The sequence below is a fragment of the Clarias gariepinus genome, chromosome 4, assembly GCF_024256425.1.
Source record: "Clarias gariepinus isolate MV-2021 ecotype Netherlands chromosome 4, CGAR_prim_01v2, whole genome shotgun sequence".
In the NCBI taxonomy this organism is placed as follows: domain Eukaryota; kingdom Metazoa; phylum Chordata; class Actinopteri; order Siluriformes; family Clariidae; genus Clarias; species Clarias gariepinus.
Window position 1 is genome coordinate 20,935,252 of NC_071103.1, and position 27,249 is coordinate 20,962,500.

Genomic DNA, 27,249 nt, shown 5'->3' on the forward strand with positions numbered 1-27,249 from the left:
ATGCAACAATCAATAATGTCAAATGAATTAGTGAGTTTCTTTTAAATAAAATACAAACAGAATCTGTCAATGTAAATGTGATATACTTGCATATACTGGTACACATTAATATTTAATGTAATCACCCACATACTGTAAACTGTGCTCTTAAAGATTTAGAGCACAGTTTATCCAATGTTAATTTCCAATGTTAGAAAAACACAAAATGCAAAAAGGTGAATTAAAAGGTGTGAAATTGCTGAAGCTTTCTGCAAGTATTCACCTCGTGTGTATTAGCAGAGTTGTTGCGGAAGTTGACCTTCAATGTGCTGACTTCACCTACACGTGTGGCAGGGAACGTGTAGAGACTCTGAGGGGCATACACTCCTCTCCTGGAGGACTCCATACTTAATGAGAAACAATATGCAGAAAAAAAAAAAACAATGAAATCATGTCTGTAAAAAAGCTGTATAGACTAAAAATATCCCAAAACCCTACAGGTAACTATTTATGTGCCACATACTTTTATCTTTAGGATAACATTTACACCTTGTTTCTTCCTGTATACTTGTAAAGGACCATTAAAAGAATAATAATAAAAAATAAAAATAAAAATCACATCTTACCCGTTTTTTGAGACTGCAGATTCCACCCTCTTTCTGCTCTTCATATTAACATCTGTCCGCAATAGAGTACAGTCTTCTTTATGGCTTGTCCCTGGACCTGCTCTTATGCCCTGCACAAACGACAATTTAATATCACTACAAAAAGGTTTTCGGAGTTTAACTTATATTTCATTCATTAACATGAAAACTAATGTTAAACATTAATTATAGAGATGCACTGATTACAACTTACTCTGATTTTTTTATCTTAATGCAACGTTAAATTTCTGGTTTATTAAAAAACAAACAAACAAACAAACGAACAAAGACAATTTATTAAAATTTTATCCAAACTGCATAACATTACAAAACTTCAGATTACTAGCCAGAGCATTTTTTTGTTATAAATATAATTGGATAAACTGTGCTCTATCAAATATAACTGAAAATCAAAATGTGACATTGAGGGCGCAGGCCATCACATGCTTCCTCTGAGACAGAAGCTTTTGGAAACACTGCACAATTAGAGTGCAGAAATAAAGGACAAATGACTATAACTGGCTAGCACCCTTATTACTGACATAAGTGGACATCCCATCTATGAAAATAAAATGGAATTAAATTAAATTCTATCTGAGGCTCCGTGTTCAATCTCTGGCCATGGCCAATCACTCAAGTTGAAAACCGGCTGACTCTGAGCCCTGGATTGATTAGTGCATCTTAAATTATTTATATTAATTACATAATTTAACCCTCACCGTGCCACAGAGCTGGAATCGGATTCGGCTCTTTTGCTGTGGCTTGGTCACTGGATGACACTCAAGATCCCAAAACTGAGCATAATCTCCTCCATCCCGCGGAAGAAACGTAAATGGCACCTGAAAAACAAATAAAATCAGCAAATGTAGAAGCTAACTTTAACAAACGGTCATAACATAACACTTTGGATTTCATAGCATCTTTCATTATGAAAACAAGCAAAATGTTACAGATCTAAAGGAATCTTCTTTAATGCCACACCTGCATCTTGTCTTTGACCCCAAGCATCCCTGACATTCTCTCACATCTGAAAGCTGTATACGTGGCCCGATAAACATCTCCACTTCCATCTACACCCTATGGGTAACATAACAATGACCTCAAAGTTAAAAAAAAAAAAAAAAAAAAGTACAAATAAATATCAGTCCGTGTATGACCACAGATAAAAATACCTTGACATATGGAGGTGCAAAAGATGAAAGGTACCACCTAACTTCCTCCCCATGGTTTTCCACTTCTATCGAACATTCTGAAAATAAGAAAAACAGGCTTCAGTAAGTTTTCACCAACCAGTTTTGCAAGAAATCCCTTATCCTTTGTTATCTTCCAAATCCACATAGATTTCATGGTCACAGGACTGCAAATATCCAATACCTAAACTCTGTGTAACAACTACAGGTACTAGTCTATATGACGCATAAGAGTTTAGTCAAGTTTTGGAACTGGGAGTAGTTGGTGGTCTGCTTGTGTTACCCGAGGACTCTCCAGAGCAGGTGGAGGGAAACACCACTGTGCGGTTTTTAATTTCCACGCTAGTCTGAGGGCTGCTGCACTGGGCTTTGATTCCTGCACCTACAGGGGTCTCTGCCTGGGGTGGCAGGGGGCACAGGGAGCGGTCTGAGGATGAGCCAGCAGCAGAGATGTCCATAGCCAGGTCCTGACGGATCTGAACTCTGATAAACTATAAAGAGGAAATGCCCATTAAATTAAGAAGCCCAAGTTTTAGATTATTGTTTAGAAGCTTCATGAAAATAATGCCTGGTTTGACCAGGCTGATATTCCATAGACAAGACACACATTTTGCAAAATCTCAACAATACCTTCTGCTGATTGTCACACTGGACATAAATCTGGCCACTCCATGGAAGCATTGAAGCTTTGGTAGCCAGTGATGGGTTTGGACTTATTAGAATTTGTAAATGGCTCCTGTACAAAGAGAAAATGATACAATAAAGACGCCATATAACCATATATATTTATAAATATCTGAGTATGTGTGCATGTCATACTGGGGCTCAATAATGCCATGTTGTGGGGTGACTGTCAGGCAGTGGGCAGGCCAGGAGAGCTCAAATCTCAGTTCACGATCTGAACAATTCAGGATCCGCACATGCTTGGTATCAGCGGCACCAGCTGTGGCCAATCACAGATTAAGACTCTTACAAAAATATGGGAGGCATGAGATAAACAGCAACATAACATAGGTGATAGGGTGGAGAAATCATATGGAAATGTACTGAAGTGGAATTTCTTTTATACAGTTTCGTCCTAAATGAAAGCTGAATTACATGGTCACTTCACACATTGCATGATATGCACAAACGTGTGTGAGAGGCTGGAGTGAGTAAGTGCACTTACTGATAGTGGGTGCTGTAAGGACCAGCTGTTCAGGCTGGACACTCCAGCTGTTATCCACAGAAGACACAGTTCGTTTCAGCACAGGAACCGGTGCACATAGTGGTGGCCCTTTTACTGGTAGAACATCCAGGGAAACATTACTGAAGTGACGCTCTGAAGTCCCCAGACCACTAATAAAAAACAGAAAATCACTGCTGTAAATGAAAGGTACTTTATACCCCCATTCTCAAGTTCATTTCCCTTATACATGAGTTTATAAAAATCCATAATTAGCTCAGGGTGCTGTGATTAAGTGTTACATCAGAACCTCCTGTCTCTCTACTCATGAGCCCTACATCATAACCTTTTACTAGTCCTCTGTTGCCCTGCTTACCACCATCTTTTTTTTTTTGTGGTGACGAGGCATATAAACAAACAATTCAAGTCATTAGTAACAAGTGTGTTAACTTTTTTCCATGATTGATCTTTTTTTTTTTTAACTGAAGTACAACCAGCAATGTTCATTTATTCTTGTGTTCATTGGTTTCAGACTAAAAATGGCTTTAGACCCAACTCCAGTCGACTTCTTTGAGATCATCTGATGGACAGCAATCATCCCAGAGCAATCACTGCACTTAATGTTGAAATCTTATCTACATGCAACATAGGTTCTGATAAATTATGAAAATGTTTAACGTTCTTGTCTTTATTGACTTTGCAAGTGATGTCAAGTCAGAAGTCATCAATTTAAATGTTTGCTGCAATATATACTTTTTATATGGATCCAAACTTCTGGGCCATTCTGGTTTCTGCCTATTAAATTTCCCTTGTGAAAATAGCAGATGTTAAAATGGTACCTGTCTGAATCAGTGGCATGGTGCTGTAAGGCCTGCACAAACTCAACATGTTCACTCTCTCCTGAATCAGAGGCTTCCACTGTACCCAGTAGCGACAGGATAACCTTACTCATGTGTCCATAGAAAATCTGAGCCTCATTCGGCCTCTGGGGAAGGTCATAGGCTGTGGGGAAGAAGGATTCATTATGTTGTTAGTCATAATTCACTGTGAAAAAGAATGTTCATGCAACTTGGAATGTCATTAACCAGACAAACATCTTAACAAGGGGTCTTACTTTCCTGAACCAGTTCTTCACCAAGAAAAGGCTCATCAAAGGAGATGCTCTTCAGTAAGCTGTTTTCAGACAATACTTTCTTGCCTACATCAGGTTGGATTCGTAATAACCTGGGAGACATTATTCATTAGAGAAATCAAAAACTTGAGGCTATTTAAATATAAAAATGTCTTAAAATTGGTACTGACTTTCTGAATTGTTGGCGGGAGACCTCATCTCCACAAAAGAGACAGATAGTAGCAAGAAGAGCAGTTTGTGACTGGCAGAGAGCCTGCTCCCTACAGGATGCTTTCATCACTACTGTAATCACCTAAAAAATAAAACAGTATAACAATGGTGATTACCTCCCAACAGTGTAAGCAACCAGAATTATTAAAATCATTCTTCAGCCATTTTAACAAAACATTTTACATGACACAGTGCCCATATAAATGCAAAATACACAGTATTATAAATACAGAGTTACTGTATTTCAGAACAGGACATATGAAAACAGGGTTTAGATACACAAGGCATGCCATTTTTCAGGGTTTGCCATTCATCAACTAATTGTTAAACCCCGTGTGTACAGTCAGTGCACACTATTTTGGGGCAGAGACAAGTGAAATTGTCATATGAAAGTATTAAATGTCATGCAAACTGGTTATATGGCATAAAACAATAACAATTAATTATTAAGATATAAGAACACTTAACAACAATCTCCAACTACACACGGAATATCATCAGCTCACCTCTTGAGTCCTTTCTTTCAATATAAATTGTGAAGGTGACAGGCTGATCACTGCAGAGTCCATGACTGTGCGCTTCTCCAGGTCGCTGTATGGCACAGCTCGAATGAATGCAGCTCTGGAGCCAGTGTTTCTCACGCACACACACAGTTTGCTGACTCTGCCAATCTGAATGCTGCTCAGTGTAGCCACATATCCATCAGAACGTTTCCTTAAATCCTCTAAAATAACATTGCTCGTGCCTCCATAACCAGAAAGGGGAATCTTTAAAAAAAAAAAAGAAGTTGAAATGTAAGCAGCAGTACTCAATATTGGGAAAAGGCTATATTGATAATTCCTCTGAAAAGCCAAAAATATTTAAATTATGGCAAATCAGTTGCACATGGCAGGTTTTTTTTTAGTCACAAAACAAACTGAGTTATTAAAAATCCTGGCTACTGTGAGTGATCATGTTGTTCAACCAGTGGTGAACCAGAGATATAAGAATGGTACGATTACCCTCCATAGCATAACAAGCAAAAATGGCTAATAAGAGAAACAATGATTAGTAATAAATCTACACAGTAAACCAAATGTTATTTTCCCATAAGAAATAATGGAAACTCAAATTATTAGTTCTACAGCCCAAAAAAAAAAAAATACATAAAATGATTAATACAAAATATTAAGTAAACAAATTAACCTGCACTTTACCTTTAAAAAAAAAGTAAAAAAAAATCCCGACAGATAAGTGTTTGACAGGCGCTGTGTGTGTCTCACATTAACGGAGAGACTGTTTTATCGAAAAAATTAGCTCTCTCGCGTGAGCGCATACTAACGGAATCACTGCTGTAAAGTAAAAAAAAAGAAAAACAAATGAAACTGCACTTTAATTTAAGAATCGCGACAAAGCGGAGTTTCCGTGTAAGGCAGAGAGAGTGGATATGTATGTGTGTGCGTTCACACTCTCGCCTTTACAGCCTTTACCTTTTTAAGGGTAAAGTGAAACACGACAGGCTAATACACAGAGGGAGAGAAAAAAATGGATCTTTACTCACTAATGATCCTTGCTTTTGCTTTATAGGCGCGCACACGCGCGCTGTACAAACATGCTTACAAACACAATAAAATGTTTCACACACACACACACACACACACACACGTGGTCACAGTGTTATAGTAAACAGTACACGCGTGCACTGATGTTGATTAGACCAGTAAGAGATGAGCACTAAGACCCAGCAGAGGAGACGATTTAACCACAATTCTGCAGCGCAAGAGAGATAAAAAACGTTCAGTTGTGATCGCGTGACACTCGACGTCAAAACAAGAAGCTCGTAAACCAAGACAATGCACGTTTAAGTCAAAATTTATTAAAAATCTTCGCTCGACTTGCGGAACACTCGTAAACCGCGTTACTCGTAATCCGAGGTTCCACTGTATATAAAATTAAGTTGATGCATAAATACTGCCAAACATTCCCTTAATGAGATAATTAGTCCAATTGTTTGAGGTTAGCCTAGATTAGTAGTCACTAACAGGGGGACCGTGGTCCGGAGCAGTGGTTTCTCAAACTTTCAAGCCAGCAACCCCTAATTGAAGATTGACAAGATCTTGCAACCCCCACTATCAAAAACAAGCAATAAACATAAGCTGTTCACAGAATTTTGACTACATTTACTATACATCAAAATAATTTTGGCTTATCTTTAAATGGAAAGGGTGTACTTTTTTTCTTTTTTTGCTTGTTGAGCAATTATGTGTTTTGCCGGGCTTCATACTTTCAGGAGAAAGCACTTCTGAAGAGGTTACACATTGAGGGAAATCTACGTTGTCAACAGTAGATCCATACTTTATGAATTCTTCCTGATATTTTCGACGTTTTCTACTTTGGTCTGAGGGGGTCGTGCTCTTATGCTTGGTCGATGTACATGGTTTCGATGACTCAGGCAAACTGTCCACAATTTCCTAAACATTTTTAGATTTGCGAATAACAAATTTATCCATCTCGGCAGTTGCGGTTTTCACATGCAGTTGTGCGCTGTAGCAATGACTAGTGAGCCAGTCGCTGCACAGTGACGTCATATGTTTGAGTCGCGAATTTTTTTTTTTTAAAACACTCAGTTTAAACACTCACACTCAATCAGTAATACCTTTACAAATTAGAAAATATTTATTTATAGCATTAACTTGTAATACTGAAAAGTGTGTATTGTAATCACAAAAAAAAATTTTTTAATCCCTCTCGCGACCCCATGAAATTATTCTGCGACCCCCAGTTTGGGAACCACTGGTTTAGCGGACCCGGAAACTCAGACCAATTGAATGCGAGTAAAGCCAGCTCATGTGATGCTACCGAGTCAATCAAATCTGTGCATTCCAGGTGGCAAAAATATTTCAGACAGATTACAAAGAGGCAAGTGAGTGATACAAAAAGAGTCACGTGAGCAGGAGTCAGGCTGAGAAATGCGGAAATATAAATTATAATTACACGTAACGTTTTGTATTTTAAGGCGAGTTCAGAATTATTGTTGATGACATCCAAATACCACTACAACAACTAGACTGCTCAATTATACAGTGGTGGAAAGATGTCTTCAAATTTTTACACAATCTTCAATATTATCATGAAATAGTTTCAGAAAAATCTTTGTGTTTCAAAACCTGTAGCTGCATCAGACTGACACAAACAAATGCAATTAATAGTTTTTGTTACCAAGGGAAAAAAAAACAAAGATTTATAGTTTCAGAATGTCAGTTTCAAAACTGTCGGTATTAAAGACAACACATAACAGAGAATGTGTTTAAAACTGAAAAAAAAAAAAAAAAAAAAAATCTTTATATGAGATTGTGTAAAATTCTTATTCGTAAAATTTCATACTAAAACTTTTCTTTTTGAAGTTTTAAGTCATTAGCAATCATAAGCATTTCACTTAATATCGTATGTGTATGACCATATATGTGACAAATAAAATTTAAATTATGCTCGCAATCCAAAGTTTAACTGTATTAAAAAACACCTTTTACAAGAGTAAGCTCAAAGCTTTCACGCATTAAAATTTCAGAATTCACATTCATTGGTGAAAATTTTTTATTTGGAACCAAGTTTACAGTACAGTTCCAAAAATGAACATTTCGGTTCAGGTCATATTAATTTCTTCATCTCTGTCTAACCAGAGATCAAGAGAGAGAGACCTCTTTCTAGATCATTAGCGATATGAATTCACTTTACAACTTTACTGCACTACCACTTATGTTTCGCTCATGTTAACCACACTCTCTTATTGCAAAATGAACCATTCAGTCAACCCAAAAATGATACAGTGCTCTTTCAGCATGTTTAAGCACAACATATGTTAATATCAATAAATGATGTACAGAAGCCAGAATTGAACTGGTAGTCTTCTTATTACCAGGTGGCTGCTGAAACTGTAGCTACAGGAGCTCTAACTGAATACAGCTAAAGCTACACTCGGACAATATTGTAGGTCACACAAAGAGCTCAGCTTAAGTCATGAGCAGCACACTTAACAAAATAATGTAAAATCTAGTAAATATTTAATAAACAGCCATGTAAGCTGGTAAAGTTGGCAAGCAATTGTCTGCTAAATGTTACTTGGTAAAATCCTAGTTATAGCACTGTCCCTACGAGGAGAATTACAGCGGTTTAGGTATCCACTTTCTGTTTATTTTTTACCTTTTACAATAATACACATGCACTAATAAGATCAAGGACGATAAAATATTTAAATAAATTTGATTGTGTAGACATTTTTACTGCTACTATGTGATGTACACTGTGGTAAAGGCTCTCAAAATAGGACATGAGCCATCACTGGAGGGTGCAATCAAGCACAATGCAAGCTTACTAGCGCTGATTAAATGTATTCCTCAGGTGTAGAAATTTTGTACCGAATGACAATGTTTTTTTTTTTTTTTTTCTTAGACACTCAACTCAATGGTATCGAAGCAATTCTGTCAGTACCATGAAATTATTCAAGTGCAATACCCAACCTTACTTTTAACCAAACTATCTGATAATCAAATCTATTTAAGTGCAAAGTGTAAAAAGTTAAATATCTATAGAGTACACTTACAGTGAATTTGACTCCAGGCTGAGAAAGTCGCACAGCAGACTGTTTAATCTCAAGCTTGGCCAGCATAGAAGCAACACGAGTGGGAGCAAAAAGAAGGTGAACTGCCACATCTTCTTTAGGTTTAATTACTAGCTCTCTGCTACGAGTCAACCGCTCATCAGGGCCAAAAGAACTCTGCAACTGAAGATGGGAGGAAAAAAATAAAAAATAAAGTTAATTTTCCTAATTCTTCTTGCATTATAATAATCTAAGCAAGCGAAGAAAATTAAGAAATACAACACCAGCTAAAAGATTAGTAATGAGATATTTGGAAAGGGGGCAGGGTTTAAGGGAGCCAATAATATTAAAGACTTTTAACCTGCTGTTAGTCATTTTCAGCACAAATTTCAATTGCCTTACCTGCCATTTTAAGTGTATCCTATGTATACTGTGCAGTCAGACGTTGAATTGCCAGATTTATATGCAAAATATACCATTTAATGCAACTAACCTGAAAGCAGTCCTGGTCCTGACCTCTGATAAGTAATCGTAGCTGCTGTGATGTAGTAGAGGAGTTGTTTCTTAGTACCAGCTTCTGCTGACTACAACACAAATATTTTGTTTTAAACTTAAACTGACTGAATCTGTAGATAACTTAATGGGTGCATGTTGCAAGTGGCTGGAGAACCTACACAGCTCTGCCTAAAGTGACTCCTCCCCAAGCCATGAACTGCTTGTTGGAGAGGATCGGTGGCACTTCACCATGGGGAACTAAGACTTGAGCAGATTTCACATTCCCAGAATTCCCATGGACCACCTCTCCTTTTAGCATAACCTCATACTGTGGCCCACTGGGCAGTACAAAAATTGTCAGCAGACTGAAAGAACAAAGACAAAAATATGTAAATTGTGTACATTCCAACTTATATGCAGCTATGCATTTTGTTATAGACTTAAGGCAAAAATAAAGGACATACCACTCTTTACATTTTCTGATGCTCTGAGCAGTAAAGGTAACAATGACTTCCTGTTCCTCTCCAGTTCGGAGAAGTAGCTCTTCAGGCTTCACCATGAAACAGTTGTCACTGTCATTACTCTGCAAATTCAAATATACATATTCAGTATTTTCACACAATATCACTTTTACCTCTACATAAATAAAAGTTCAGCAATGTGGTTTCCCCCACCAAAGGAGACACACCTTTAGCCTCAGTTGGACATCAATGTTGCCTGCATTCTTTAATGGCAAAGTCTGGCTGGCTGACTGTCCCACTGGACACTGAAGACAAACAGTCTGTAAAGACCAGTTACAAGCAAATAAGCTATTTCAAATAAAAAATTAAATTGATCAACCTCAAGGCTCCTGATATCCAGCTATCTGAACTGGAGAAGTTCCTGAGCCAGGACACAGTAAAGGAATAAACACTCCATACATTAAATCCCATTCAATAACACCCGTCAAATCGGTCATGTTAAAAAAAAAGCAGCAAAATATTGCTGGATCCAACTTTGATAAACTACAAATTCTTACCTGCAGATCTTTGGGAGCATGAACTCTGGCTGTCCCTGACCTCGCTCTGAGAGCAACACTTTGAATTACATGACTGGGTCCAGGGCTGTCCAACTCAATATCCACACGAGCACTGAATTCATCGGGTGGGCCTAATTCAACTGAAATCACATGACAGAGCTGTGTCAAGTACAACCGTTACGCAAAACTATAAATTTACAAATACATACACAAACACAGTCAAATATCAAAATGAACATTTAGTAACAAGTACCTAATTTTGCACTGAATCGCTGAGGTGCATTAAAGTGAACCCACACTATAAAGCTGTCAGAATTCTGTTAACAAGAAAAGGAAAGGTTTTAATGCAGATTAGTGTACCGCAGCTAGAACTTAATTTAGATTTGTGCCATGTTTACTGCAGTTATACACTCTTACATCCCCACTGCTGGAATGCATCACATGGTTAATGACTGAAATGGAAGTAAAATTTCCACCAGAATGCAGAGAACCATCTGCTGTCATAGTGACAGGACTCTTGGAGAAGCTAAAGCAATGCCAAGCCGAGGCATTCTGTGAGGAAAAAAGAAAGAAAAAAAGCCACATTTCTTTAGTACATTTAACAAACAAATACAGTGAAACCTCGGATTGCAAGTAACACGGTAAGATTAAGAAATTTTGAGTTGTAAAACAAACAAGTCTTGGTTTTCTGAGTAAATAACATCACAGCAGCTACGATTACTTTAGAGATATTTATTGTTTAATTTTCTAATAAGAAAAACAGTGTTTCCGTTGTGTGCACACGTGTGAAAAAAGTGGAGGCAGGGTAACTGTGTAAGACGAGCAGTGGGAGAGAAGAGGGGCTCCTGACCTTAGCTTCTCACACACACGGAAACACTTCTGTAGGAATTTATTTTTCCTTTTTTTTTTTTTTTTTTTAAAGGTAAATTGTAGGTTAATTTGTTTTATTTTTACTTTAGATTTTGTGCTTATTATTTTTATGTATTTATTTTTTGGGGATGTGGGATGAATACTTTGAGTTTCCATTATTTCTTATGAAAGAGTTAAATTTGGTTTACGAGTGTTTTGAAATACGGGCCTGCTTACGGAACAAATTATGCTCTCAATCCAAGGTTCCACTGTACAGGTAATTTTGCAGTTTACACTATTGGGGTAATGCAAAATGGTTCACTAACCGCACTTATAACTAAACGAATGGGCACAGTTGCTCGAGTCCTGTTCACCATTTTAAGCGGCAGGGACCGAACACTGCCTCCTGCCAGGTCTCCGAAGTCCAGGCAGCCAGTCTTTCCAACCTCAACCTATTAACAAACAAGCACTTTACCTTAAGAGCAATTTCACATAGTTAATTCATTAGTTTTTCTATCTAGATCAAAATGGTCTACACATGGTTCTGTGTTGTACTCAACATGATGTACTCAAAATATGCTTGAAATGCTTACTTCTATTGTTGGGTTCTCAGCAACTGCGATGAGTACTACTTTCTTGGCAAAGGCCTCAGCCTGTGCCACTGTGTCACTCTCAGCAGAAGCGGGCCAAGACGACACACTGAGAGTACACTGGTACAGTCCAGGTTTTGGAGCAATCAACAGCACCTTTTGTTCCTCTGTGCTTTTAGGTCCAATTATAGTCTTATTCTTCACAATCAGCCACTGGTACAGCAGTGAATCCACCTGAAACAGAAGTACAATACAGCAAAATTACTTTACTAATAGTTAAATCCCACTTTAATCAAGCAATCAAGTAAAGGACATGGGATAACAGTTTGAACGCAAGGTGTTTGATCAATGTCAGCAGTAAAAGGTGCATCACTGCTTCGATTAAACAGATATGACCAAAACATGGTACTGGTGCCAAAAGTCTCATATCTAGTTGAAAAAGTTAATTCATATAAATCATACATCATCAATTGTCATAATACGCAATTGCTTGTCTGCTGTTCCATGCTACGATTTTGTAAATGTGCATACACATTTTATATTTTTTTAATGAGAAAAATACACATTTGCTATATGCAATTTCTTGCCCTGTAGTGTTCATAACTTTTTTGGATCTTAATTGTTACCCAGTATCATGCATCACGCATGCACTTCTTGTTTTGACACCGAGCGTCACGTGATCACAACTGAGCCAACGATTTTTCTCTCTCTTGCGTTGCGGAATTGTGGTTAAATCGTCTCCCTGCTGGGTCTTAGTGCTCGTCTCTTACTGGTATAATCAACACGCTGGTACTGTTTACTATAACACCGTGACCATGTGTGTGTAAAACATTTTATTTTGTGTTTGTAAGCGTGTAAAGCAAGAGCTGGTCTCATTAGAAGGGAACGATCCATTTTGTCCTCTCTGTATCAGCCTGATGTTTCTTACTTTACCTTTAAAAAGAATCGCAACAGAGCAGAGTTTCTGTGTAAGGCAGAGAAAGAGAGAGAGAGTGTGTGTGTGTGTGTGTGTGTAGCAACGTGAAGGAGGGGGTGGTAGGGGGGCTGTAAATGCGAGTGTGTGTGTGTAATTTGACACCATAAATTTGACAAAGGTAAAGGACAGGTTCATTTGGTTTTTTTGCTTTTGTTTTACTTCACAGAAGTGATTCCGTTAGTATGCGCTCACGCAGGTGTGACTATCGATGTTCCTTGCTAATTTGTCCGATAAAACAGTCCCTCCATGAATGTGTGTGTGTGTGAATGCACATTACACACACACCGTCTGCGTGCACAAATGGAAACACTTATCTGTCGGGATTTATTTTTACTTTTTTAAAAGGTAAAGGGATGCCTTGGACAAGGTATGAAAACATTAGATATTTTAAGAAAACTTAAGCGTGATCATCATACTGTGAAGACATTTGTGGCTGGTTCAGTGTACAGACAGGTTCGTGCAGATAAAGGCAGAATGAGAAAGGTTTCTGCCAGACAAATTTATCGGATTAAGAGAGCAGCTGCTAAAATGCCATTACAAAGCATCAAACAGGTATTTGAAGCTACTAGTGCCTCTGGAGTCCCACGAAACTCAAGGTGTAGAATCCTTCAGAGCCTGGTGATGCCTCAGATGGTTGGTGGCTGGCCACCATGTCCCAACAAGGCTGCGACATCAGCAAGGAGGTGCCAGTGTCATGTTTGGGTGGGAATCATGGGGAGAGAGCTGGTAGGTCCCTATAGGGTCCCTAAAGGTGTGAAAATGACCTCTGCAAAGTATATTGACTGACCACTTTCTTCCATGGTAATAAAAGAAGAACCGTGCCTTCCGTAACAAAATCATCTTTATGCACGACAATGCACCATCTAATGCTGCAAAGAATACCTCTGTGTCATTGGCTGCTATGGGCATAAAAGATCATGGTGTGGCCACCATCCTCCCCTGACCTCAAACCCAAAACCTTTGGAGCATCCTCAAGCAAAAGATTTTTGAGCGTGGGAGGCGGTTTGCATCAAAACAGCAGCTTTAGGAGGCTATTCTGACATCCTGCAAAGAAATTCAAGCAGAAACTTTCCAAAAACTCACAAGTTCAATGGATGCAAGGATTGTGAAGGTGATATTAAAGAAGGGGTTTTATGTCAAGATGAAACATGCCCTGTTAGGATGTTTTTGATTAAAATAGCTTTTAATTTCAGTAAATATGACCCCCTAAAGCTGCAAATTCAACAAAAGCCCATTTTCAGTTCTTTACAGCCTATAAAATGTTTTAACACTGTTGTGCATAATTTGGAACAGTGCATTTTAATTTTTTTCTTTTTGAAATAAATATTATCATTAATAGGACGTTTGATCAATTAAATTCAAATTATACACTTATGGTTGATAACTAGAAAATTATACTGACTGTCAATTGCATTGACTAATTTTGAAAATCAGAGAAAGATAGCATTTGCGTAATAATTTGGAACATAGGTGTATTTTTTTCGGGGTTTAGAATAAATTTGAGCTTCCATTATAGGAATATTAAATTTGGTTTACGAGTGTTTTGCAATACGAGTCCACTTCCGAAACGAATTATGCTCGCAGTGTGCGTGCGCGACTGTGAAGGTGAATGTAGGAGGGGTCTGTGTATCTCTGATCAAGGTTTAGCCTGCTCTTTGCGTGTCTGTGTGCGTGCACGTCATTGGACACTGTGCCCCCACACACACAGCAGGCAAAGGCTAGCAGGCTAGGCAGAGAGAGAAAATGAATTTTTAACATCTCTAATGGGACTTGCTTTTGCTTTACATGCACGCTGTACACAAACGCATACACACGCATTTTACAAAATAAAATGTTTTACGTGCACACACGTGGTCACAGTGTTATAGTAAACAGTACACGCGTGTGATTATACCAGTAAGAGGCGCGCACTAAAACCCAGCAGGGGAGACGATTACCCGATTACGGATTTCTCTGCCTTCGCCAGGCATCTTTCCTCTTCCTCCGCTCGTTTTGTTTATGAGGTGCCGAACTCTGCTAGCATCAGTGCGCGAGACCAAGTGTGTTCACTCCGCTTCACGATCAACTAAAGTTTTTTTTTGTTTTCTTTTTTAAATCAAATGTCTCAGAATCGCGCGACACAACGTTGTTGCAGCCCTACTTTCATGCTGCATAAACTTCAGAAGTACAGTCGTGGCCAAAAGTTTTGAGAATGACACAAATATTAGTTTTCACAAAGTTTGCTGCTAAACTGCTTTTAGATCTTTGTTTTAGTTGTTTCTGTGATGTACTGAAATATAATTACAAGCACTTCATATGTTTCAAAGGCTTTTATCGAAAATTACATGACATTTATGCAAAGAGTCAGTATTTGCAGTGTTGCCCCTTCTTTTTCAGGACCTCTGCAATTTGACTAGGTATACTCTCAATCAACTTCTGGGCCAAATTCTGACTAATAGCAACCCATTCTTTCATAATCACTTCTTGGAGTTTGTCAGAATTAGTGGGTTTTTGTTTGTCCACCCGCCTCTTGAGGATTGACCACAAGTTCTCAATGGGATTAAGATCTTTTTCAGGCCATAGACCCAAAATTTCAACGTTTTGGTCCCCAAGCCACTTAGTTATCACTTTTGCCTTATGGCATGGTGCTTCATCAGGCTGGAAATGCATTGTTCTTCATCTAACTGTTGTTGGATTGTTGGAAGAAGTTGCTGTTGGAGGGCGTTTTGGTACTATTCTTTATTCATTGCTGCATTTTTAAGCAAAATTGTGAGTGAGCCCACTCCCTTGGATGAGAAGCAACCCTACACATGAATGGTCTCAGGATGCTTTACTGTTGGCATGACACAGGACTGATGGTAGCGCTCACCTTTTCTTCTCCGGACAACCCTTTTTCCAGATGCCCCAAACAATCGGAAAGAGGCTTCATCAGAGAATATGACTTTGCCCCAGTCCTCAGCAGTCCATTCACCATACTTTCTGCAGAAGATCAATCTCTCTTTTTTTGGAGAGAAGTGGCTTCTTTGCCGCCCTTCTTGACACCAGGCAATCTTCCAAAAGTCTTCGCCTCACTGTGCATGCAGATGCGCTCACACCTGCCTGCTGCAATTCCTGAGCAAGCTCTGCACTGGTGGCACTCCGATTCCGCAGCTGAATCATCTTCAGGAGACGATCCTGGCGCTTGCTGGACTTTCTTGGATGCCCTGAAGCCTTCTTAACAAGAAATAAACCTTTTTGATGATCCTATAAATTGTTGATTTAGGTACAATCTTAGTAGCCACAATATCCTTGCCTGTGAAGTCATTTTTATCCAACGCAATGATGGCTGCACACGTTTCTTTGCAGGTCACCATGGTTAACAATGGAAGAACAATGATTTTAAGCATCACCCTCCTTTTAACATGTCAAATCTGCCATTCTAACCCAATCAGCCTGACATAACATTCATAACATTCTGGAGTATATGCAAATTGCTATTATAAAAACTTAAGCAGCAACTTTTCCAATTTCCAATATTTATGTAATTCTCAAAACTTTTGGCCACGACTGTAGCTTCTTTAGCACAATTTCTAAATTATATGAACATAGCATCCATATTGTGTTTTGGATGACTGTGAGCAGTTTTAGACATTAAAACTAATTTCTTGTGTTGGGTTACAAATAAGACAATTACAAACTCAGACTCGGTTTGTCATTGATGGAATAAGCAAACATAGTTCCAACCTTTTCTCCATCGATGGACAGATTTACTATAGATATGGCCACCTGTTGCCAACGTTCTGAGGGGTTAAAGATGCTGAGCGAAGTTTGGCAGGCAATGCCCACACAACATGGACCAGGGAACTTCAGCTCATCTGGGACAATCACTTGGCCTAAAAACAGGCAAAGCAGTCATTTAAATGTTATGCTTCTATAAAAGTACTAGAGACATTGATGCAAGAAAAGCACTTACTTCTGAGATCAGCCAAATCTCGTGCTGACCACGACGCCATGCTGGGCTGTCCATAAGGTTTGCTGAGCGGGTACTGATGTTGGCCAGCAGTTATATAAACAGATGATAAACCTGTTGATCCAGGGACATGTGTATGTGCAATATGTGGATTAGTACCAGATATAACAGTTGGCACACTGTACGGTCCAGTCAGCGGCCCTATAGGGTAGGATGAAGCCTGCAAAGATGCATCTCTGCCCAAGTACTGCTGTGGAAGCTGAGTGGTGAAGAGTGACCGACCAGGTTGAAGGGTTGGTACACCACAAGTTAGATCTGACAAAGTACCCTGGGAGTTTGGGGCCAAACCATATCTCAAGTGCTCAGATGTGTAAGAGGTAGGGGGAGGAGCATATTGTGAGCCATGGACAGCCTCACCCCCTGTCCCATGGGTGTTAGGAACTTGGGTAATATTCTGCTCCACTGGTCCACCAGGCTGACTATTTATGTTGAGGTTGCTGGAATAACCAGAGTCAACCCGAGCATACAGATTTATCCGAGACTCGGACTGGCGACTCACTGGTCCACATTCATGCCTGAAGTCCTTGTGGATGTTGTACTCAGTTTGGATGTGTGAGCCATGTCCTGAGACAGGCTGATTTGGGCCAGGGGTTTCAGCATGACAAGATGATTGTGAACTCAGGTCTTCATTATGGGTCTGATGGATAGGCTTTGTGGCATCATCAGGTTCCATTGGTGGGGTAGGACTTGCTCTAATGATAGTGGTACTCAGGGACATGGAGTTAGTTTTCTGACAAAGAAAAATATTCAGTTAGATACAAACAAGGCATTTAAACTACATTCTTAATAATAATAAAGATTTTTACTAACTGATGATTAAAATAGGCAAATTTGTACAGTTGAACGACAAAATATCAAAACGTAATCCTCATTTGGAAAATTTCCATTATAAGCAGTTTAAAAGGCCATTATTCAAAATGAGCAAAGCTCTCAAACTGAGTCAAAAACAATGACTTCTAACTGACCTGTTGATGATTAGGTGTAGGAAGTGTAGTGTTCTCATTAATAGAAAGGTAGGTAAGTCTGCTGATTGATGGACTAGAACAATGAGACTGAGGTGACAGTGGGTCAGTTGTAGGACTTCTCTCACACACCCCACTGCTAGAGGAAGGAGACATGTCTCTAAACAACACAAACAAGTTGGAGAATTCAGTATACACACACACACTATACAGTTCACAGCATAAATGTTACTATCTATTCATGCACTACAATAAATTCTAAATAACAAAATCTAAGAGTAGATTTTATTTACTACTGTGGTTTTCCTTACACTTAAATAGACTTCACTGTTTAAGCTTAGCTAGAATAATTGATGAAAAATTTACCCATATCCACTAGGCAGAGAAGTTTGGCTTGGACTTGAATGAGTAAGCGGAGAGGTGGACGGTCTAAAAGTGCAATGGCTAGTCTCCACAATACCAGAGGCACAGCGCTCAGGTGAGACTTTAAAAATAAACAAGATAAGTATAAGCAATATGTGCTCTTCATTATAATTTGCAGAGTTAAAAATTTGAAACAAGTTAGAAATTCATCCAATGCTGAGTGTATGTAAAAAAAATGAATCTACTAAAATGCATCTTATACCATTTCATAATAATCGCTGCATAAATGACAGAAGAATTTACCAAATTTTTTGTCTGTGGAGGAAAAAGAACTTGGTCCAACAAGAGTCTGTTTGTCTTTTGCAATAGACTGTGTGGTTCTTGGACTCCTAAGTAAACGTTCCTCTTCTGAGGTCTCCCTCTGCGTCATGTAGTTTTTATTCCTAGGTGTATGTGGTGAGCTCCTTAGTGTAGGCAATCGTGAACATTCATCAGTGTCAAATCCTGAGTTTTTGGGGACAGGTAATGAGTTTGATATTAAATCATTACTTTTAAAAGAGTGACGCATTTCAGAAACCTTTGTTTGAGCTGTGCTAGTTTTGTCCCTGGAGTCTGGGCAACTCCTGTTTACTGCAGTTGTTGGTATGGGGCAGTCATTTCTTTCTGATTTGCTTTGCACAGATTTAGGTTTTACAGCTGAAGTTGTCAACACCTGTCCTGCACTCGCTGATCTCCTGGCTGGGTGAGCTGTGGCAGTCGGAATGCAGCTGCTAGTCTTCGGTCGTGGAATAGAGCTTCTTCTTGCATTTGATCTTTTAACTTCTGACCCAACCTCTGTAGAGTTCTCAAACGAATTGTTCTGTAAAACATGACTTGTCTTCACATTATCTTTTGAAGTTGAATGGTCTTCTGTAGGAAGACTGATGTTTGGTAGAAGAGGACTCTGTCTCTGTGTAGGTCTGCCAGAGTTAGTCAGACTGTCAGCCAGGCTGAGAATGTCAAGACAAGACTGGGAGCTGGAAGCATCACTATCACTGCTAGATACTTCTGCTTTCTTTAGGTATTTCTCCATGTCAAGAGCACTCAGATCACCCAGAGATAAGGTTCTCTTAAGATCATCCTGTTCAGAAAGTTTTCCAAGGTCAGGGGTCTGAACAAGCTCATCTGCCTTTCTACTCTTGGAGTGCCTCTTTTTGGACAATTCCACAATCATTGCTGCAAGCTGGGCAGGATCTGAGCTGATGGAGGCATCTGCAATAGCTGATGCAATTGTGCTGATGCTAAGTGTTAAACTTCCACTGGAGTTTGTTTCAGAACTTTGACTGGAATTCTCCTTATGCTCCAGTGACAAAGAGGGAGTCTAATAAGAAAAACAAAGCATATGCTTGTATACATTCCAATTTACTTAAGATAATATTTTTTTAAACACACACACACACACACACACACCTCTGTTACTATAACCTTTGGCTACTTTGAAGAATCAAAAAGAAACATTCTAACTCATTTTTGTTGGCTACATAGTGCCCTGCAAAAGTATTTATACACCTCGAACTTTTACACATTGTTATGTTACAACCTCAAACATAAAATGTATTTTATTTCATAGGCCAACACAAAGAGGCACACAATTGTTAAGTGGACAATGATAAAAGTTTTTATCTTTTAAACAAAGAAAAATAACTGAAAGGAGAGCTGAATAAAAATGCAGCCCACACTTGAGTCAATATTTTGTAGAACCACCGTGTCATCATTTATTTAACAAAAACTAATCCAAATGTGGGCCATACCAAATACCCCCTAACTGCTTTCACAGGATATAAGAGGGTAAGTTGCTACTAATCATCAGTTCTTGTGTAATTGATCATCATCAGGTGTTCAGACCTCTATAAAAGCAGAGGTTTTGGCAGTGTGCTGGTCTAGAACATTCAGGTGTGTTTTAATACAATGCCAAGATGTAAAGACATAAGCAATTGTCGCTAAACATTAATCTAAAGATTGATTGAACGAATGGAAAGACGGTTGTTAATCTTCCCAAGAGTATACGTCCCAAAACATTCACTTCACGGTCAGACCGTGCAATGCACAGAGAAATACAAAAGCTCAAGAGCTCATGTCTCACCCTTCAGGCCTCACTGAACATGCTAAAACCCATGACAGCACAATTAGATAAGGAATAAACAAGTACAGTTTGTTTGGAAAAGGAAAAAGTCTTTTGGTCTAAAAAGAAGACCAAACAGAATTTCAGCCGAAATATCTCATGGTGGAAGGGTGATGATTTGGGCTTGTTTTGCAGCTACAGAACCTGGGTACCTTGCAGTCAATAAGTAAACCATGAAGTGCTCTATATACCAGGGTATTCTCTGAGAAAAAAAAAAAAAAAGTAGTGAGAACTATCTTTTAAAGACCCTTACAGAAAATAATGCCTTACCTGAATGACATCTGGGTGTGGATGACCCTTGTACGGCTGTTCTGCTGGTGTAGGTTCAAGAGTCTTCTCCAAATCCTCTATAGATTTAAAGTAACAAACAAGTTAGCATTTTCCACAACCTTTCCACCAAAAAAAAAACTGCAAGAAAGATAATCTTATACCTGGATTCATGGTTCCATCTGCATCACTAAGCTGAATGGTTTCATTTTGAACAGAACTTCCTCTGGAAGAGAAATCAGAGGGCCGGATCAAAGCAAAGGGCTCTCTCTTCTCTGGAGAGTTGATGATGTATCCAAATGAAGGCTGAGGGAAAAATATGACAATGCATAACATTATGACTGTGTGAACAAACATTGGCAGTTTAAATGAGTTTTCCTGTGTTCAACAAAACTGATGAGCTAAAAACTCTATAGTTATAGTTATTTTTATTCAAGTTCTCACCCTTTTAATGTTTTCTTCAGTGCCCCCTAAACAGCCCAAAGCCTCAGACCTCTGCTGAAAAAATTCCCCCAGGGAAATACGCAAATAACTTTGGTTCCCCTTCTCAAACTCATTTGAGACTTGGGAGGCTCTCATCAGAATGTCGCTGCTAGTGGGAAGTTTCCAAGAAGTGTCACCAAGAAGCACACTTCTATTGACTGTTTCTATCTGTTCCTCCTATTAAAGGAAAGAAAATGTCATTACAGGCATACATAATCACTTCTGAAATGGACAGACTCGTAAATAGACATGCTGTCACAAATTTACAGACTAAAATGTGAAAAAGAAGTCTCACCTGCATGAATCTGTGTTCTTTCTCAAACTCCTGCTGATCCTCAATAATCTTTTCCATAGCTTCACCTGAAGGACAAGTAAATATTTCAGACTGTGGCAAAACATAACATTTATAGATATTTATCCACCTGTACTTACAACCACCAACAAAATCCTCAGACTGCAGCTGGTCTGCAATGTCATTAGGCATATCTGTTTCCTTTTCAAAAGAGGAATAGTAGGCTAAATCGGTCACCCATTTCCCATCCTCATTCTGGTAGACAACACTATGAGTAGCATTGGCACCTATAAAACAAGAAACTTGATTCAGGTCATCCCAAATGGGGTGAAAAATAAAAATAAATAATAAAATAAATATCCAAATATTTTGACAAAACCATAAATCTTTCATCTAAAAAAAAAAAAACAAAAAAAAAACTGATTTTAATTTATAAATTCCTTGCAGATAAAATCTGCTGAAGGATCTAACCTTGTTGGGAGTCCTGTTCCATATCTTCAGGACAGTGTACTTGATTCCAAATATTGCTTTGCTCACCTTCCCCATTCTGATGTAGCATTTTAGAGAGGTACTTGACTTCAAGACAATCTCTTGAATGTTGCTCACTCTTGTTTGGATGTTGACCAAAACCAAGAGAGTTTCTAAAAGGCCCTCCATAACGAGCTGTATCACTCAAGTCAATGGTATTCTCTTGGATGACTTCCCCTTTGTTATCTTCAAGATGGTTTTTGGTAAACGAGAAGTCAAGTTTATTTTGAGTGGCTTGAAAGGCAGAAGCACCGAAAGTGGAGTCCTGTTGGTTACAGACACCTCCGGGCCTAAGGTACATGGAGTCAAAGCGGTCTTCCAGAGATACCGCACCCAAATGTGGACTATCCATGCCATTCTATTAAAGGAAAGGGTGTTTGGCATTACAGACCAGTATTTAATCAAAAATTTTATTAAAACATTCACAATTTCAACTGCCACTGTCAAATCTACAGACAAGTACCACAATGACTACCAAAAACTATTAGCCAAATTCACTTAATGCTACAAAGTAAGGCCATGTAACAGTCTATAGTAAGTAAACCTTAAAACTGCCAAGCTACAAAGGGATGGATGAAACCTCACCAGAGACTCTTGCCTATCCTGAGTCATTCTATGGTTTAGAGACTGAGCCCTGGTCAATCCAGATCCTTGAACTGAAGACTCAGTTTCAACTGTCCCAACTGGGCCCACACGGTCTCCCATCTGAAAAGACACACCACAAATACATGAATTGAATACATACCTCAACCGGCTCATTAAGGGATTAATAATTAGCTTGTTAGCTCGAAATGTATGAGCTACTTATGTGCTTATAAAACTCTTTAGCAATATTTCATACACTTAAAAAAAAAAAAAAAAAACCTAAACAAAACGACCTAAACAAAAGCTGGAGAAGAGACTGAACTGGGCCTAGTCCATGCAATTCGGATTACCTGGCTCTGCCCATTTGAGACGAATCGGTCTAATCCAGGGAGCTGCGAGAGGAGCCGATGTTCATCCTCGCCTGTTCCGCTTCCTCCCACAATTCCCAGACCACGTAGCACATCATATGTGGTCTGAACACCAGTGGGTGGAGGAACTGCAGAGACAACCCCATTATTTCCATCTTCCTCACTGCCACTGCTCCCATCACCCCCTCCACCATCTCCTAAAAAATAAAACCCAGAGATGATTAATGTGGAGTTTAACATTCCTTTAAAAAAAAAAAAAAAAAAAAAAAAAAGAGAGATGGAAATTTCCTTTTTTTATATTTGTTACCTATTTGTTCTTAAAAATGTGTGGATGCAAAATAATACAAAATCTATATACCCGTTATTGGCAAGTCAATCACTTGTCCCTCAGCAGAGCACCGATGCTCAATTCCTGTCCTGGAGTCTGTAAATTGAGCACCTGGCTTAGACTCCTCATCTGAGCTTCCCCCTTCCAGGCCTGGCCTAAAATGAGGCTGATGGCTTTCCCCAACCTGTATAATCACAATGAAAAAGATAATAGCAAAATTAAAATGAATGTTGATGTTTTGTTGCATTTTAAACTAATAAGTCTGACAGAGACCAACAAGAGCATTAATTGACATCTTTACTACATTGTTTGCTACCTTCTGTAAAAACAAAAAATACAGACTTAATCAATTGCCAGACATTAATTGTTCTGAAATACCGTCTATCCACTCTAAAAAAAAAAAAAAAAAACTCCAGCTTCATTGCCCAAATACATTAAAGCCCCTTAAGATGCCTGAAATGTCTTAAAAGCTATTACTTTGATTTAATTCTGAATTGAATCATGATCTTAATCATGTCGATTTACCAGTTGTCTGGAGGTGCTTGGCAACAAAAATCGAGTTCTACTACGGTTTTGTGCAGCTTCCAGTTCATCCTCAGTGTCTTCATCACTAGCAGGACATGAATCCATACCTGTGGCGGCCAGCCGTACATCAGGCATGCAAAAATCTTCCTAAGAAGAGAAAAAAATTTTAAATACATATATAAAACCCCCTACCGTATCATATTAATTTAGAAAGTTGCATCATTTTTGGGGGATGTCTCTAGTTCAGAAGCAAGGATGAACCAATGTGACTGTCCGGTAAATCCTTAATTAAAAAAGGGCGGGTGCATATATGCTTTAGACAGAGAAACAATGCAGGATACAGCCTTATCACCCAAAAAATAAATATATAAGCAAGACTAAAATGTACTGCTTTTACTGTACACATTAACATTTTACTTATTGGTCAACATGCTGTGGTACACACACACAAAAAAAAATGTAGGTAAACCATTATGGGATATATAACAACCATCTTGGGTACACCAAGCTTACAGCAGCTGGGATCTCCTGGCCCTCCACTCGACCTCTCTGTGTAGCTGGGGGAATGAGTTTTTTGAAATACAGCTGTAGCTCCTCATCATGCAAGTCCTCCTCATCAATATCGTCATCTGCAGAAGCATTAACTGAGATTATCATTAAACTCAGAGGCATACAGTCCCATGTGTCTCTGATGTAACTAGCCTAATTCAAATTATCAGCTATTAATAACAATGGTAAGTTAATCTAAAATTGACACATGATCTTATAAATAACAAAAAATTAGATGTTGAAATAGGTAATTTCTGAATCATCTTTTAAATCTCTTGTAAAACCAACGATTTAAGGACTTGATAAATGCACTGCTAAAGTCTATTCATCCTGTAACCATCTCGACAAAACTACTGTGCGGTTATTTATTTCCAGTAATAAGACCAGACTCATAAGTATTTAAATACGGAAAATACAATAACCTTAAAATAAAAAACATAGATTGATTTAAAGTCATTATTAATATCTATAAGTGGTCATCTTTTAAGTTAAGAATATGAGAAGGGTTTTTGCATGCACATGGTAAGTGGCCTTACAAATCCAACAGTATACACAGTTGGTACGAAATGTATTCAGACCCCCTTAAATTTTTCACTGGTATATTGCAGCCATTTGCTAAAAAAAAAAATTCTCAAAAATGTACACACAGCTTTCAATATTGACAGAAAAACACAGAATTGACATTTTTGCAGATTTATTTAAAAAAGAAAAACTGAAATATCACATGGGCCTAAGTAATTGGACCCTTTGCTGTGACACTCTCATTTAACTCAGGTGCTGTCCATTTCTTCGGATCATCCTTGAGATGGTTCTACACGTTCATTTGAGTCCTGCTGTGTTTGATTATACTAATTGGACTTGATTGGACAGCTCACAATGCATGTCAGAGCAAATGAGAATTATGAGGTCAAAGGAACTGCCTGAAGAATTGTGGCAAGGCACAGATCTGGCCAAGTTTACAAAAAATTCTGCTGCACTTAAAAGTTCCTAAGAGCACAGTGGCCTCCATAATCATTAAATGGAAGATGTTTTGGACGACCAAAATCCTTCCTAGAGTTGGCTGTCTGGCCAAACTGAGCTATCAGGGAAGAAGAGCCTTGGTAAGAGAGGTAAAGAAGAACCCAAAGATCACTGTGGCTGAGCTCTAGAGGTGCAGTCGGGAGATGGGAGAAAGTTGTAAAAAGCCAACCATCACTGCAGCCTTCCACCAGTCGGGGCTTTATGGCAGAGTGACCCGACGGAAGCCTCTCCTCAGTGCAAGACATTAAAAAACACCTGAAGGACTCCAAGATGGTGAGAAATAAGATTCTCTGGTCTGATGAGACCAGGATAGAACTTTTTGGCCTTAATTTTAAGCAGTATGTGTGAAGAAAATCAGGCACTGCTATTAGACATCACCTGTCCAATACAGTCCAAACAGTGAAGCATGGTGGTGGCATCATGCTGTGGTGGTGTTTTTCAGCTGCAGGGACAAGACGAGTGGTTGCAATCAAAGAAAAGATGAATGCGGTCTAGTACAGGGATATCTTAGACGAAAACCTTCTCCAGAGTGCTCAGGACCTCAGACTGAAGGCTTACCTTCCAACAAGACATTGACCCTAAGCACACAGCTAAAATAACGAAGGAGTGGCTTCACAAAAACTCTGATTGTTCTTGAATGGCCCAGCCAGAGCCCTGACTTAAACCCAATTGGGCATCTCTGGAGAGACCTAAAAATGGCTGTCCACCAACGTTTACCATCCAACCTGACAGAACTGAAGAGGATCGGCAAGGAGGAATGGTAGAGGATCCCCAAATCCAGGTGTAAAAAACTTGTTGCATCTTTCCCAAAAAGACTCATGGCTGTATTAGATCAAAAGGGTGCTTCTACTAAATACTGAGAAAAGAGTGAAGATGTAGATCCATGTGATGTTAGTTTTTCTTTTTTAATAAATCTGCAAAAATGTCAACAATTGTGTTTTTGTGTCAATATGGGGTGCTGTGTGTACACTAATGAGGAAAAAAAAATGAACTTAAACGATTTTAGCAAATGGCTGCAATATAACAGAGTGAAAAATTTAAGAGGGTCTGAATACTTTCCGTACCCACTGTGTGTGCGCATGTGTTTATATTTTTATATATGTGCATATATTTATTTTTATATATAACCCTGCCATGAGTTAAACCCTGCCATATAATCTCTGAAATACACCTTTATACATAGTTACCTGTAATGTCACTGTTCATGCTGTCAAGTGACATGAGCTTCTCATTAGCCAGGAAGCTTGCAACACTGCCACTCATGCCATCACTGTCAACTGCCTCGCTTTCAGGACCCTCTTCTTCTATGGGTATTGGAGCCAACACAGCCTAAAACAAAAAAATAGTTCATCTAGCTAAAGGTCTAACTAAGACTAAAATATTTTGCATCCGTTGTGATCTTACCTGACCAGCGATGGGTTCTTTACCTCCAATATGAGAAACTGTCAACAGACCAGTGGAAATATCTGAAAGATATTATCTGTAATTAAAACAGTAATTTTGGTGGCCCTTCATTTCAGTCATCATTGCCACAGGCCATTAATGATTTTTATTTATTTATTTTTTTAATTTAAGAAATTTATTCAAGAAATACATTTAATATAATGCATTTAAATATAATAGAATAAACAAATCTATGCATATACAGTCGTGGCCAAAAGTTTTGAGAATTACATAAATATTAGAAATTGGAAACGTTGCTGCTTAAGTTTTTATAATAGCAATTTGCATATACTCCAGAATGTTATAATGAGTGATCAGATGAATTGCTTAGTCCTTCCTTGCCATGAAAATTAACTTAATCCCAAAAATACCTTTCCACTGCATTTCATTGCTGTCATTAAAGGACCTGCTGAGATCATTTCAGTAATCGTCTTGTTAACTCAGGTGAGAATGTTGACGAGCACAAGGCTGGAAATTATTATGTCAGGCTGATTGGGTTAGAATGGCATACTTGACATGTTAAAAGGAGGGTGATGCTTGAAATCATTGTTCTTCCATTGTTA

At 38.6% G+C, this 27,249-nt stretch overlaps 1 protein-coding gene across 1 annotated transcript in view; it reads right to left on the reverse strand.

Moving 5' to 3' along the window:
- The window catches only part of cep192 (centrosomal protein 192), a 33,126-nt gene that overhangs the window by 1,644 nt on the left and 4,233 nt on the right, over positions 1 to 27,249 (reverse strand). The window contains exons 5-45 of the mRNA XM_053494164.1: positions 26,648 to 26,709; positions 26,431 to 26,572; positions 24,188 to 24,303; positions 23,675 to 23,821; positions 23,180 to 23,333; positions 22,804 to 23,018; positions 22,454 to 22,573; positions 21,812 to 22,226; positions 21,481 to 21,627; positions 21,344 to 21,408; positions 21,010 to 21,225; positions 20,730 to 20,871; positions 20,569 to 20,645; positions 18,441 to 19,497; positions 18,141 to 18,258; positions 17,778 to 17,934; positions 16,756 to 17,542; positions 16,527 to 16,675; positions 11,852 to 12,082; positions 11,585 to 11,710; positions 10,827 to 10,961; positions 10,663 to 10,726; positions 10,410 to 10,549; positions 10,080 to 10,172; positions 9,856 to 9,974; positions 9,571 to 9,756; positions 9,390 to 9,480; positions 8,900 to 9,079; positions 4,827 to 5,087; positions 4,281 to 4,402; positions 4,093 to 4,202; positions 3,818 to 3,980; positions 2,982 to 3,151; positions 2,633 to 2,756; positions 2,444 to 2,549; positions 2,097 to 2,304; positions 1,796 to 1,872; positions 1,605 to 1,700; positions 1,343 to 1,462; positions 606 to 715; positions 263 to 386 (exon numbers count right to left, since the gene is read on the reverse strand). Coding sequence (XP_053350139.1) covers positions 263 to 386; positions 606 to 715; positions 1,343 to 1,462; positions 1,605 to 1,700; positions 1,796 to 1,872; positions 2,097 to 2,304; positions 2,444 to 2,549; positions 2,633 to 2,756; positions 2,982 to 3,151; positions 3,818 to 3,980; positions 4,093 to 4,202; positions 4,281 to 4,402; positions 4,827 to 5,087; positions 8,900 to 9,079; positions 9,390 to 9,480; positions 9,571 to 9,756; positions 9,856 to 9,974; positions 10,080 to 10,172; positions 10,410 to 10,549; positions 10,663 to 10,726; positions 10,827 to 10,961; positions 11,585 to 11,710; positions 11,852 to 12,082; positions 16,527 to 16,675; positions 16,756 to 17,542; positions 17,778 to 17,934; positions 18,141 to 18,258; positions 18,441 to 19,497; positions 20,569 to 20,645; positions 20,730 to 20,871; positions 21,010 to 21,225; positions 21,344 to 21,408; positions 21,481 to 21,627; positions 21,812 to 22,226; positions 22,454 to 22,573; positions 22,804 to 23,018; positions 23,180 to 23,333; positions 23,675 to 23,821; positions 24,188 to 24,303; positions 26,431 to 26,572; positions 26,648 to 26,709 — 7,442 coding nt within the window. The remainder of the gene's footprint in view (positions 1 to 262; positions 387 to 605; positions 716 to 1,342; positions 1,463 to 1,604; positions 1,701 to 1,795; positions 1,873 to 2,096; positions 2,305 to 2,443; positions 2,550 to 2,632; positions 2,757 to 2,981; positions 3,152 to 3,817; positions 3,981 to 4,092; positions 4,203 to 4,280; positions 4,403 to 4,826; positions 5,088 to 8,899; positions 9,080 to 9,389; positions 9,481 to 9,570; positions 9,757 to 9,855; positions 9,975 to 10,079; positions 10,173 to 10,409; positions 10,550 to 10,662; positions 10,727 to 10,826; positions 10,962 to 11,584; positions 11,711 to 11,851; positions 12,083 to 16,526; positions 16,676 to 16,755; positions 17,543 to 17,777; positions 17,935 to 18,140; positions 18,259 to 18,440; positions 19,498 to 20,568; positions 20,646 to 20,729; positions 20,872 to 21,009; positions 21,226 to 21,343; positions 21,409 to 21,480; positions 21,628 to 21,811; positions 22,227 to 22,453; positions 22,574 to 22,803; positions 23,019 to 23,179; positions 23,334 to 23,674; positions 23,822 to 24,187; positions 24,304 to 26,430; positions 26,573 to 26,647; positions 26,710 to 27,249) is intronic.